Consider the following 12,508-nt stretch of genomic DNA (forward strand, 5'->3'; position numbering starts at 1 on the left):
CCTTACATCTAGTCTGAATCTACCCTCTTTTAGTTTAAAATCGTTATCCCTTGTCCTCTTGCAACAGACCCTACTAAAAACCTCGTCCCCATCTTTCTTATATGCCCCCCTTTAAATACTGAAAGGCCATAACAACTCCTCTCCTGGGAACCTTCTCTTCTCCAGGCTGAATAACCCCAGCTCTCTCAGCCTTTCATCATAGGAGAGATGCTCTAGCCCTCTGTTATTTTTCTGAACCTGCTGCAACAGGTCCATGTTTGTCCTGTGCAGTGGACCCCAGAGCTGGACACAGTACTCCAGGTGGAGTCTCACCGGAGGGGAGTAGAGGGACAGAATCAGCTCCCTTGACTTGCTGGCCACACTTCTTTTGATTTGGCCCAGGATGCAGTTGGCTTTCTGGGCTGCAAGCACACATTGCTGGCTCATGTCCAGCTTTCAGTGCACCAGTACCCCCAAGTCCTTCTCAGCAGGGCTGCTCTCGGTCCCTTCGTCCCCCAGCCTGTATTGATACCAGGTGCAGTACCTTGCACTTGGCTTTGTTGAACCTCATGAGGTGTACATGGGCCTACTTCTCAAGCCTGTCCAGGTCCTGAGCCCGGTCCAGCCTAATTTTGAATGTTTCCAGGGATGAGGCATCTACCATCTCTCTGGACAACCTGTTCCAGTCTTTCACCACCGTCATTGTGAAAAATTTCTTCCTTACATCTAGTCTGAATCTACCCTCTTTTAGTTTAAAATCGTTATCCCTTGTCCTCTTGCAACAGACCCTACTAAAAACCTCGTCCCCATCTTTCTTATATGCCCCCCTTTAAATACTGAAAGGCCATAACAACTCCTCTCCTGGGAACCTTCTCTTCTCCAGGCTGAATAACCCCAGCTCTCTCAGCCTTTCATCATAGGAGAGATGCTCTAGCCCTCTGTTATTTTTCTGAACCTGCTGCAACAGGTCCATGTTTGTCCTGTGCAGTGGACCCCAGAGCTGGACACAGTACTCCAGGTGGAGTCTCACCGGAGGGGAGTAGAGGGACAGAATCAGCTCCCTTGACTTGCTGGCCACACTTCTTTTGATTTGGCCCAGGATGCAGTTGGCTTTCTGGGCTGCAAGCACACATTGCTGGCTCATGTCCAGCTTTCAGTGCACCAGTACCCCCAAGTCCTTCTCAGCAGGGCTGCTCTCGGTCCCTTCGTCCCCCAGCCTGTATTGATACCAGGTGCAGTACCTTGCACTTGGCTTTGTTGAACCTCATGAGGTGTACATGGGCCTACTTCTCAAGCCTGTCCAGGTCCCTCTGGATAGCATTCCGTCCTTCAGGTGTTTCAGCTGCACCAGTCAGGTTGGTGTTGTCTGCAACGTGAGTGAAGCAGTTTAATTTTGCATTTCTTTCAGATTTTATCTTACTAGATAGTTAAATACTTAAGTTACAAAGGAGGTCTTGGAGATATCCAGCTTTTAATTACATCAGCTACTACCTCCTTGTGCTATAGTAACTTCTATTCAAAGTTTATAGAGAGCATTGAAAATATTAATGAATTACTTCTTGTGTTCCCTGCTGAGAATTTCAAGGCTCTGTTTATGTCAGGGAATGTAGGAATACAAGTAGATGTTGTAAGTCACTGGTTAATTAACTTAGACAAAAGAATAGCATTATTTTAGCCATTGGGAGCTTTAAGGAGGGGAGTAGAGGGACAGAATCAGCTCCCTTGACTTGCTGGCCACACTTCTTTTGATTTGGCCCAGGATGCAGTTGGCTTTCTGGGCTGCAAGCACACATTGCTGGCTCATGTCCAGCTTTCAGTGCACCAGTACCCCCAAGTCCTTCTCAGCAGGGCTGCTCTCGGTCCCTTCGTCCCCCAGCCTGTATTGATACCAGGTGCAGTACCTTGCACTTGGCTTTGTTGAACCTCATGAGGTGTACATGGGCCTACTTCTCAAGCCTGTCCAGGTCCCTCTGGATAGCATTCCGTCCTTCAGGTGTTTCAGCTGCACCAGTCAGGTTGGTGTTGTCTGCAACGTGAGTGAAGCAGTTTAATTTTGCATTTCTTTCAGATTTTATCTTACTAGATAGTTAAATACTTAAGTTACAAAGGAGGTCTTGGAGATATCCAGCTTTTAATTACATCAGCTACTACCTCCTTGTGCTATAGTAACTTCTATTCAAAGTTTATAGAGAGCATTGAAAATATTAATGAATTACTTCTTGTGTTCCCTGCTGAGAATTTCAAGGCTCTGTTTATGTCAGGGAATGTAGGAATACAAGTAGATGTTGTAAGTCACTGGTTAATTAACTTAGACAAAAGAATAGCATTATTTTAGCCATTGGGAGCTTTAAGGGGAATGTCTGTTTCCCAAAAAATTTTCAAACTGTAAATAGACTTCCCCATAAACCTGGGAGAAGATTTCTCTTCCTTAGTTTCCTCCATGAACTCCTTAAAGTTAGTTCACAGACAGCAACAGGTGGAAGGCCACTGACCTTAGCAGACCTGAAAAGGCACAGCAGGAAGATGATCAGATCGTTATACAACAAGCTTGAATCTGTTTCTAGTATTTTAAGTCTTTACCAAGCCAGTTATCCTTAGTTCTGCTTGTATTTGGGGTGCTAATACTCTGTTTATATTCACCAGGCTACCCCTAGGTCCCTTAAATAAATTTTAAAATATTGAAAAATAAAATATTTCTTGCTTCACTTCCCTTAGTTGGAAATGTTAAACTGTTTTGCGGTGGTGTGAACTGTAATGAGAGAGAAACACTTTTGCTGCTGTGTTACTGGGCACAACATCATGCGAATGCAGATGGTCCTATTGGCTGAGAGTTCTATGGAACATTTCATCTTGGTTTTGAGGATGAGAACATTATTGTAACTGCTGTAGTATTTAGAATTGTTTACCACTTCTTTCTCTTGTCCCTACAAAACAAAAGGCTAGTCCCTTTTAAGTTGAAGATACAAATTTCTCTTGTAATTAGATTTGAATATGACCATTCATTTACGGACACGCAGGTGATGATGAGAACTGGTAATTCTGTATTCAGGTACTCACCCCTATTCCCCCTGAAGTACTTCAGATGTTAGTCCAGTTAGAAAACAGTGATGATGCATGTTTCAAAACAACATATAGATAAAATTAATCTGTGATATTTATGTTGTTACAGCTCTTTAATGTTGAAAGATGTTGAGCCACAAAGTACCTGTGAATTGGAGGTGGATGCAGTAGCTGCTGACATTTTAAATCAATTGGATATTGAAGGTGAATTGTTAATAACTTTCCATGTAAAATGTTTTTGGACAGGAACTATATTGTCATCTTTTTTTAAGGCTCAGTTTAGTTAAGCCACACTCCAGATTTCAGCGTAGTGAATTGTTGATCTGCAAATGTACAAAGTTTTAAAAAAAAAATAAATTGAATGAACTCTGAAAGAAAAGAGGTTATAAGAACAGCCTATTGTCAAGAGCAACAGAAAGATTTTTGTTAATGTGTAACAGAAGGTTTCAGACTTATATGGAGAGCAAGTGAAATATTAACATCAAGTATGCATGTGTGTACACACATCTTTACATACATACTTGGTGAAAAGACCAGCAAAAGCCAAAGATCTAGATAACAAATAAGAGATCTAGAAAACAAATAAAGTTACAACTTAACTTTTACATAACACTGAATTCTAGAGTAAGGCAAGGATTGCAATTAAAAACATAACCGTTTAGAATGACAGATGAAGAAGCGTGTTAGAATCTAATCTGGGGGGAAGAACGCTTTGTCCCATTGACAGACCTCCCTTCATGTATTATTGTGTATTTCAGCCCAGATTGGCAGGAACCCTGGTTTGCAAGCTATATGGGAAGATGAAAAGCAGCGACGAAGAGACAAATGTGAATCTTCTCAGATTAAGCCACCTGAGTCACAAGGTAAAAAAATAAAATAAAATAAAAAAAAAAAATTGTTAATTGAAAACTTCAAATGAGAAGCAAGCAGGAGGTAGAATTTAAATTGGTGTATCAAATTTGAGGGCTTTTTAGAGGTACTGTTTTTTCAATTGCAAGTTTACTGATTGTCCAGTGTTCCAGTTTTAAAAGCAAGATACATAGCCTTGCGTAAAAACATCATGATTCAGCTAGCTGCAAGGCATTCTAGGCAGAATGAATGTATGATAATGGCAGTTAATATTGCATGCTTTATTATGGAAAGCACTTAAATGTTTAAATACTGGCAAAATTAAATCTATTGCCCTGAAGCTTTCCATGGTAGTTTATACACAAGGGCAGTTCCTTTGAATTTCTGTGGAATTATAGCTAAGATAGATGAAAATTATAAAAGAACAGACAAATCCCTGTATTTTTATGTAAAATTCATTGCACAGGGAAGACTGTGCTCTGCAAATTAATTGTATAATGAACGGACCTATTCTCTGTAGAACCTAGGCCATGTTTCTTTTAAAATATGAATGCTATTTGGCAAGCAAGCCAGAGGATTGCAAGAAGGAAAGAGCCAGGTTCCTGGCTAAGGCAGACTGCTTTCTGACTGTCTTTTTTTCCTGCGTTTCTGTGTAATATTACTCAGGCTGCATAAAATGCTCTTTTCAAAACTGTTCACTGGTTGTTCTTTGCCTGGATGCTCACCTTGGTGTAATTGCAACATGATTTGTAAATGCTGTTGATATTCATAGTTGCAAATGAGATCAATGAGGGTGCGTGAAGTATTTTAAAGTGTTTAAATGCACTTGAAAAATCAGCCCTCAAATTAGTGGACACTTCGGTTTTGAGGCATTTCCTAGTAGAATGAGTAATTTTAGCTGCTCTCTGTGTTGAGAGGTCAAAGTAAAACTGAATAACAAATATTTTTCAAATTTTAAAGACCGTGGATTTGTACCAGCAACAGAGAGTGAAAAATTTTTTCAGAAGAGACTTAAAGAAATCCTCAAGCAAAATGACTTCTCTGTGTAAGTGTTTAGCCATTTGCCATACTGTATAGTATTCTATGCAAACCTTAAATATGCATTTAAAAATTGGTTTTCAATTAACTAGAACGTTGTCAGGATCAGTGGACTACAGTAATGGATCAGAGGAGTTCTCTGCTGAGCTAACACTACATTCTGAGGTACTTTCTCCTGAAGCCTTTCAGTGTACGCCAGCTAATATGGTAGAAGTGCATAAAGATAAAAAGATAAACAAAGGTGAGTATTTTTAATAGCATAATTGTTTAGGCATAAATCTGTCATGCTTTGGCTGTTTATACTATTAGCAGAAGCCAAGGAAGATCTCATTGTCAGTTATGAAAAAATGAAGAGCAGTTTTGCTTTTATTTTCATCACTGTTAGAGTAAACCTTTTTTAAATTGCCATAGTAAATAATGGAAACATACTTGACTAGTAAAATCCATTTTAAAGTGGCTTACTTTCATAATATATTGATGTCTGTGACTCTTTGAAATTTTATCCTTTCTCTTTTTGTTTTTCTTTTAAAAGAATCCAATAGGATACATACTGATAAAGAAGAGGAAGCTGTTATTAATGAAGAAGCAATTTTAAACATTGTGGAGAACAGTCAGAGCTTTCAGCCTTTGTCTCAAAGACTGAGTCAGACTACAGTTTTTAGTGAGTATGACTGGAATGTCTTTTTTTTCCACGTTATTTTATTGTTCCACAGTCTTTGTTGTGTTCACTTTACCAGTCATAAAAGAAAGTTAAGGAGTTTACCTCAGAGAGTTTGTCAAGCAGATTGAGACTTCACAGGCACACACCCTACCACCAGCCCCCAAAAAAGCACCTTATATTTTCTTAAAATGTCACCAGGACAGTGTACTTGTGGAGGATACTGTGCTTTACTGGTTAACTAAACCTGTCCCCTTGCCAGATCAGCTCAATGCAATTCCTTATGGGTATAGCTCTTCCTTATGCTTGTAGGATTATAGGACTAAAACTACCAGAATAAAGAGAATTTTGACTGTCTATCCATTATATTCTTGCAGTTACTGCATCTTGCTTACATTATGGAAAAGAACATGCTCATGGGCTATGTTTAGAAGCTCAGCTGTCTGGAGATACTGCGGGATAGTAGGCTGATAATAAGAGGCAAGTTACAGCAGAGCATTTCCCAGAATTTGTGGATACAAAAGAGTAGTTAAAGGCAAAGAAACAAGAAGCAAAATGTTAAAGGGGGCAAGAAAAACCATGACAGCAAACAAATGTGAATAGCATGAGGGAGAAACAACAATAAAATAACACTACAAAGGAACTTGTGTGAAAAGCTACTTCAGGTAGAAGTAGCTCAAATACTCTAGAGAATATGAAAAGCACATAGTTTGTGCTATCTCTATATATACATTCTACGTAAACATAAAGGATAATGTTGATATGCACTACAGTTGATACTACAATGTGGGAGGGAAATATCTAAAACCCATAGCCTCCAGTGCTTTTGATACGTGTGATGTGAATATGTGCGTGGGCAACAATTATGCCTATGAGTAATACAATATACAGTCTTTTCTTGCAAAGAAAGGAGGAGTGGATGGAGTGAGATTAAGAGTGTTTTTCAGTGCTGTTTTAGTTTGCAGAAAGTAGGCGAGTTTTTGGTTATGGGAGCTTTATAGGCAAGGATTTGGATTTATCAAGAGAACTATAACTAAAGAACTTACGTGGGAGCTGGCAAACATCAGCATTGATTTTTCTTTTTTTTTGGAGCGAGAAGATTTTGCTGAGAGGATGAGAAGTGGCTAAAATAATATATAGGGTATGTCTTAGGACTATGCATTTGAGTTGCTCCTACCAAATAAGAGTGTTGAAATGGTCTGGTTTTTCCAGTGGTTAGGAAATCAAATGGCTTTTTCTTTCTTTTTTGTTGTCTTTTTTCTTCTTATCTTGGGGCTCCTAATTACTGGTGTCTTGTGTGACTATGAGTAACATGCTGCATCTTTGGGTCTCATGCTCTTTCATAACATGGACTAGTCTTTACTATGCCTTTGTAGAGTTATAGTGTCACAGGGGCTGTGAAGCGCACTACTTCTGCTGTTGCTGCTGTGAAGTACACAAGCTTTATATTAATGGGAAGTATAAAAAAAAAAGTATTATTGAAAGTGGGTTAATTCAGAACTCTGGCAAAGGGGATGGATTCCATTCTAACATTCTAAATGGCTGCATGGTGTCTTGTGAAGCCTTTGTAAAATATGGAAAATGCCTTCCTCACCAATGTTGAGACTTATTTTATATGATTCTCAGGATCATTGTAAATCATATGATATTTCCTGAGGAAGGAAAGTAGAGATTGTAGTTCTTCAGCCAGAGGAGGAAAGAAGTAACAAAGATGCCTGGTAGACTGGAGATCATAAATTGGTTATGAGGTCAGATGAAAGGTAAGCAGGAGGAGAGTGAGAAAAAAATTGTGACTTGGAAGGATGTTTAAGAAATAAAAATCAAGAATGAGAAGGCAAGTGCATGAGTTAGTGTAAGCTTGGGTCAAATAAAGGAAAAAAAAAAAAAAAGCTAAGGGAGGAGTGTAACCAGATAAACTTTCAGTGTTTAGAGGAACCTAGAAAGAGAATAGTTTATAGTGAAAGGTGAGATGAAGTTAAGCATTATAGTAAAGGACAGAAGGAAAGATGAACTAGTTGGTCTAAATCAGCCTCACTTTTCATGAGGTGCAGTGATTGAAAGTCTTCCAAGTGATACAGAGAAGTGCCCAACAAAGTTAATGCAGCCATTGAAATGGTGAGAACAAGAGAAGGCGCTGGTGGTTTAGAAGCTGGCACTCATGCTGAAATAAAAGGGGAAACTGAGGCTTTACTGAATGTGAGGAGGTAATAGGAGGGGGAGAGAGAGAGAGAAGTGCTTCCACTAAATCTGCTATGGTCAGAAGAGGAAGGCAGAAATAAAAGAAGGTTGTCAAGACTCTAGATAAAGATCTAGAAAAGATAAATCATAAAACTTGAAAAAATAAGATATGAAAAGAGCTTTGTTTCTGTAGCCTGCCTTGCTTTAGACAGTAATGACATAGTAGATTTTAAAATGTTGAGGGTGATTTTGATTTTACTCGTTTGGTTGGGCTTTTTACTGGTAGCCTATAACTAGTCATTTACAAGTAGAACAAAATATAGATTCTACTTGTATGGGCTTTTTCTGCAGTGGACAGTAGTGCTGATGAGGCCATGATTGATCTGTTGGCTGGATTGGAGAATGATGGATATCAGATGGGACATCACAAAACGCTCTCTCATCATCGTTCTCTTGGAAGCTGTCGAAATTCTCAGAACAGTGATGATGAAGAAAATGAGCCACAGTGCGAGAAAGAAGAAATGGAACTTAGCTTGTTAATGTCCCAAAGGTGGGACAGTAGCATTGAAGAGCCTGGACCAAAAAGAAGGTATGCATGTGATTTTCTTTTCTTAATATGTTCTTTTCTGCCAGATCCTTCCTCCCTCCCACCCTGTTTGCAAGTGTGTGATGAGCTCACTGAGCTGTGGAGAGGTCTCTGACAGCACTGGAAAAATCTGTGCAGTACTTGGGCTAGGATGCAGTTGTTCAGATGATGTTGTGAATTGTCAGTTTTATATGGAAATAAAGATTAACTGTTTAGGTTTGGCTAGACCTAAGCTTCTAGTTTGCTGTTTGAGGAAAAATTGAGTAGGTATTTTGTCCTACGAATCCAAATACAAAAAACTTTAGTTGTAACCTCCTTTTAAGGTCACACTTTGGATGTAGTACAGTTGTTAAGATGTATCTTGTACATCACGTGTGCCTGTAAGTTTTACTGAAGTGAATATTTAAGAAATATTCTTATGAAGACTGACCCAGAAGCCTAGGAAAAATGCCCATTTGTTTCCATGCTCAAAGCTTAAATCAAAACATGAATGTTGTTCACTCTGCTGGACTGCTAAAGGTCAGCAGCTTGAATATTTTTAAGGCCAAGATTCTTGGAACACCTTCTCAGGTTGTAATGACCTTTTGTACAGTCTGCACTGACAGGCGTTGAAAGAAGCTATATCCAGTTTCTCTTCACCCCTGCTTTGGGCAGACCTTCTGGTATTTATAATTCTATTTGAGAGATGAGAGATTTCACAGGCATAACATTTTGATATTTGGGGATTTTTACATCAGAAATCATAATTATACTATGAGTCAGAGACCAAGAGAGGCATAGAAATATTTAATCTTTTCTTTCCTGAAGACATACAGAAAAGTTGTCACAGAATCAGAAGTTAGATCATTAGTCTCCTAGTTCTAGAAATAATTCATCTCTAAAGCTACTTTTCCTGTCTGACCTTTGATTTTATTTTTTTTCCCCCTTCACAGTAGTCTGAAAAGTTGGAATTTCCATCTAAAACACTTCAGTCTAGTGGTAGTTTCTGTGTAAAACCAGCCTATATCTTGCATTTTAGTGCCTTCTCTCTAACTTCTTAAGCTAGTGAATCCTGCTGATTTTGTCTGTAGTTTTTAAATGGTTTGCTACCACTGTCGCCTCTTAAAATAGTAACATTGAATAATATTTTAAGTTTCTCAGTGAGAAATGTAACAATTTTTTGTTTGCTTCTCCAAATTACACAACCACATAGCACACCACACCCCTTTGATTTCAAGGTTCCCTGTGGCTACTGGTATTTTCTAAGAGAAGTACTGTGCATTAATTAGTTCCTTCATTTTCTTTAGGTCAGCTGGCAAAAATATGCATCGAAGTTCAACAGAAGAGGATTCATCTTCAGAGGAAGAAATGGAGTGGAGTGGTAACAATATGCTCCTAACTAATCTCTCTATACCTCAGTTAGATGGGACTGCAGATGAAAATGGTGGTAAGTAAATAGAAAAACAGCTTTGGAAGTTGAATTATTACCTACCTGGGTCATAGTTTGTTTTCAGATCAATTTGCTAATTCTCAAAAGCGCTAACCGTTTTCAATTCTTGTTTCAATTGGAAGGAAATGCTCTCAACGGATTGCAGAAGCAGGCCCTTAACATCTTCCTTATAAGCCAACAATATTTTAATCTCAATGCCCTCAACGAATTACCAAAATCTGCTTTTCCTATTGAATTAATGATCAAAAAAAAGGGCATTGTTTTATTAGTTTTAGAGAAAATATAGTTACCTTGTTGCAAGGGGTATTTTTCTGTTACTATTTGTTATGCAAATATGAGGTTAAAATTAATGATTCTGTGGGATCATTTATCCTGCTAGGATTTCATTGTAAATAGTCATTGTATTATTGTGTGAATTTAGATGGTTCTTTGCTTTGCTAGTATTTACCACACATGCTAAAATAGAGTAAGCCTTTGTTTTAGCCTACATTTCATTCAGCAGATTGCATGTTCATGTCTTGGTATTGCATGAGTTAAAAATATGCAGTGACAAAACTGATGCAGAGGAGACTGCCTTTCAAAATCTATAAAAATAAATTAATCTGTAAAGATAACTCTTGCTGTCTCTTTATAACCTGCTGTCTTTGATCAAATAACCTTAGTTAATACAATGCAGCACGTTTTGAGATTAGGCAAATATATAAATATTATATTTTGTTTCATTAGACGATCTGTATATTGTCACATTTATAAAATTCTGTTGAGCAAAAAAATGGAAAATGTATGGATTTGTGGGGAAAAATATGTATCTGTATCCAGGTTTTGGTCATGATTAGGTTCACTTTTCTTCGTGGTCTAATCAACAGTAATTGTTCTTCTTTGTTTAGAAATGTTGTATTAGTCATACTTCATTGCCTTGGAAATTTGTGTTAACATCACTTTGTACAGAAGCTTCTTTAATCCATAGTGCAAACTGGTTAATGTAAAATCTTGTTTGTGCTTATGTATGTACCTAATTTCCTATTTATTGCATTTGCTCTGCGGGACAGAAATGTAATCCTTTACAAAATTTTTGTATTAGTTTATGTCTCTTGAAGATAATTGACAAAAATAACAAACATCGTATATTAGTATATAGAATACATATGTCTTAATATAGCTGTTAGCAATTCTGTATTAGAAAAAGTGAGCTATTATTACACAGACAACCACAGCTATTCTTCTATGTTCACTGTTTAAAGCATAGTTTGCTTTTTCCTTTGCTTTCGTAGATATAATGGAGGGGTTAATATGTGACTTGTTGTACTACTAATATGATTTGGTTTTGCAAAATATGTAATTGTCATTTCCCTATTTGCAGTACTTTGTAATTTAATGTAAAAAGGGATGCTTCTGGCTAATGAGACTGTATCTCAAATCATTGTTTAAATTTTGGAATATTTTAAGTATATGAAATATCACATGCAGAAGAATGTCAGTTTAGAATGAGTTTATTACCACAAACTTAAACGTCAACTTCTTATAGTAGAAGATACAGTAAATTCAAAACAGATCTCAGTCCAGTTCATCTAAATTAGAAAATGCTTATCCACGCATGAATCTGTGTCTGTAACATCTCACTGACTGACAAGTAGTTTTGCGATTTTTGTATCTGAATAGTCAGGTGTCTTCCAAGTGTTGGTTGACACTTCACTAAACTCCCATTTTCTTGGTTTTCAGTTAATCGTCGTTCTTTGTGTGGACTCCTACCCTCAAAGAATCATAGGTAGCATCTCCTAGCTGTGTTTCACAGCTCAGGGACTCTGTGTGTGCATTAGAAAATGGTACTAGAAACAGATTGAGACTTCCTTTTATTTATGTAACCCAGCAACAAATAAATTGCTAAGCTGAAGGCGGCATGAATCTAAGATAATCCCCAAGTTGGCTGAGACTTACAGTAAAGGCCCAAAGGATCCCCCGTCTAGTGTGACAATGTGCAGGCCATACAACATGTTTCCTAACTCCTGTCACCCTTCAACATCTCAGCTAAAAATGTGCACACATGAACAAAATGCTGCATGCCAGGAGCTCTGTGGTAGCTGCCTCTCTGCAGAGGAATAAACTCCTTCAAATTACTTGGTGTTCATTGTGGTTATGAGCAAGCACATAGCTGCTGCAAACCAGTTGTTAATTTGTGACTTACCACCTGCCTGTCCACACTTACCCTGCAGTAAATGCGGTGAAAGTATCAGGGAAGGAGAGAAATGGTCCCAGGTGCCATGTGATGAGTCTGCACAGGGCAGTTACCGCAGCACATGCTGGGCACAGATCTGTGCGGGAGCGTTAATGCGTGGATATGAGTTCATCACCTTAACTAAATGGTGCAAGCTCCTTGGATAAACACCTGAGTGGACAGCAGGTCGCTCTGCTTTCTAAAAGTACAGCAAACTACCTATGCCTGGGGCACAGGACAATTAATACAAAGCCCTTGCCATGTTGTAAGACAGTACTTTAGCTTTCGGTGCAATGACTTTTCTCTATGGGGAAATTCATCTAAGTTCTTTGTTTTTCAGAGCCCATGAGCATGCATGCTTCTCAGGGACAAAGCAGGATACAAGCTTTTCTAGAAATTAGTCTGTTTGTATTTAGCTATCTGAAAGTGATTTTTAGAAGCCTTCTTTCATAAAATGAGTATGAAATCTCTGGCAATTGTATGCAAGTGTATAATTTAGAAGTAACTGACAGAACAGCT

The 12,508-nt window shown here is 38.2% G+C and overlaps 1 protein-coding gene across 1 annotated transcript in view; it reads left to right on the top strand.

Moving 5' to 3' along the window:
* REV3L (REV3 like, DNA directed polymerase zeta catalytic subunit) overlaps positions 1 to 12,508 on the top strand; it is a 114,277-nt gene that overhangs the window by 57,769 nt on the left and 44,000 nt on the right. Inside the window, exons 7-13 of the mRNA XM_014964432.1 lie at positions 3,149 to 3,243; positions 3,798 to 3,902; positions 4,849 to 4,933; positions 5,019 to 5,167; positions 5,459 to 5,587; positions 8,114 to 8,351; positions 9,635 to 9,774. Coding sequence (XP_014819918.1) covers positions 3,149 to 3,243; positions 3,798 to 3,902; positions 4,849 to 4,933; positions 5,019 to 5,167; positions 5,459 to 5,587; positions 8,114 to 8,351; positions 9,635 to 9,774 — 941 coding nt within the window. The remainder of the gene's footprint in view (positions 1 to 3,148; positions 3,244 to 3,797; positions 3,903 to 4,848; positions 4,934 to 5,018; positions 5,168 to 5,458; positions 5,588 to 8,113; positions 8,352 to 9,634; positions 9,775 to 12,508) is intronic.

The sequence above is a fragment of the Calidris pugnax genome, unplaced genomic scaffold (genome assembly GCF_001431845.1).
Source record: "Calidris pugnax isolate Ruff unplaced genomic scaffold, ASM143184v1 scaffold219, whole genome shotgun sequence".
NCBI lineage: Eukaryota > Metazoa > Chordata > Aves > Charadriiformes > Scolopacidae > Calidris > Calidris pugnax.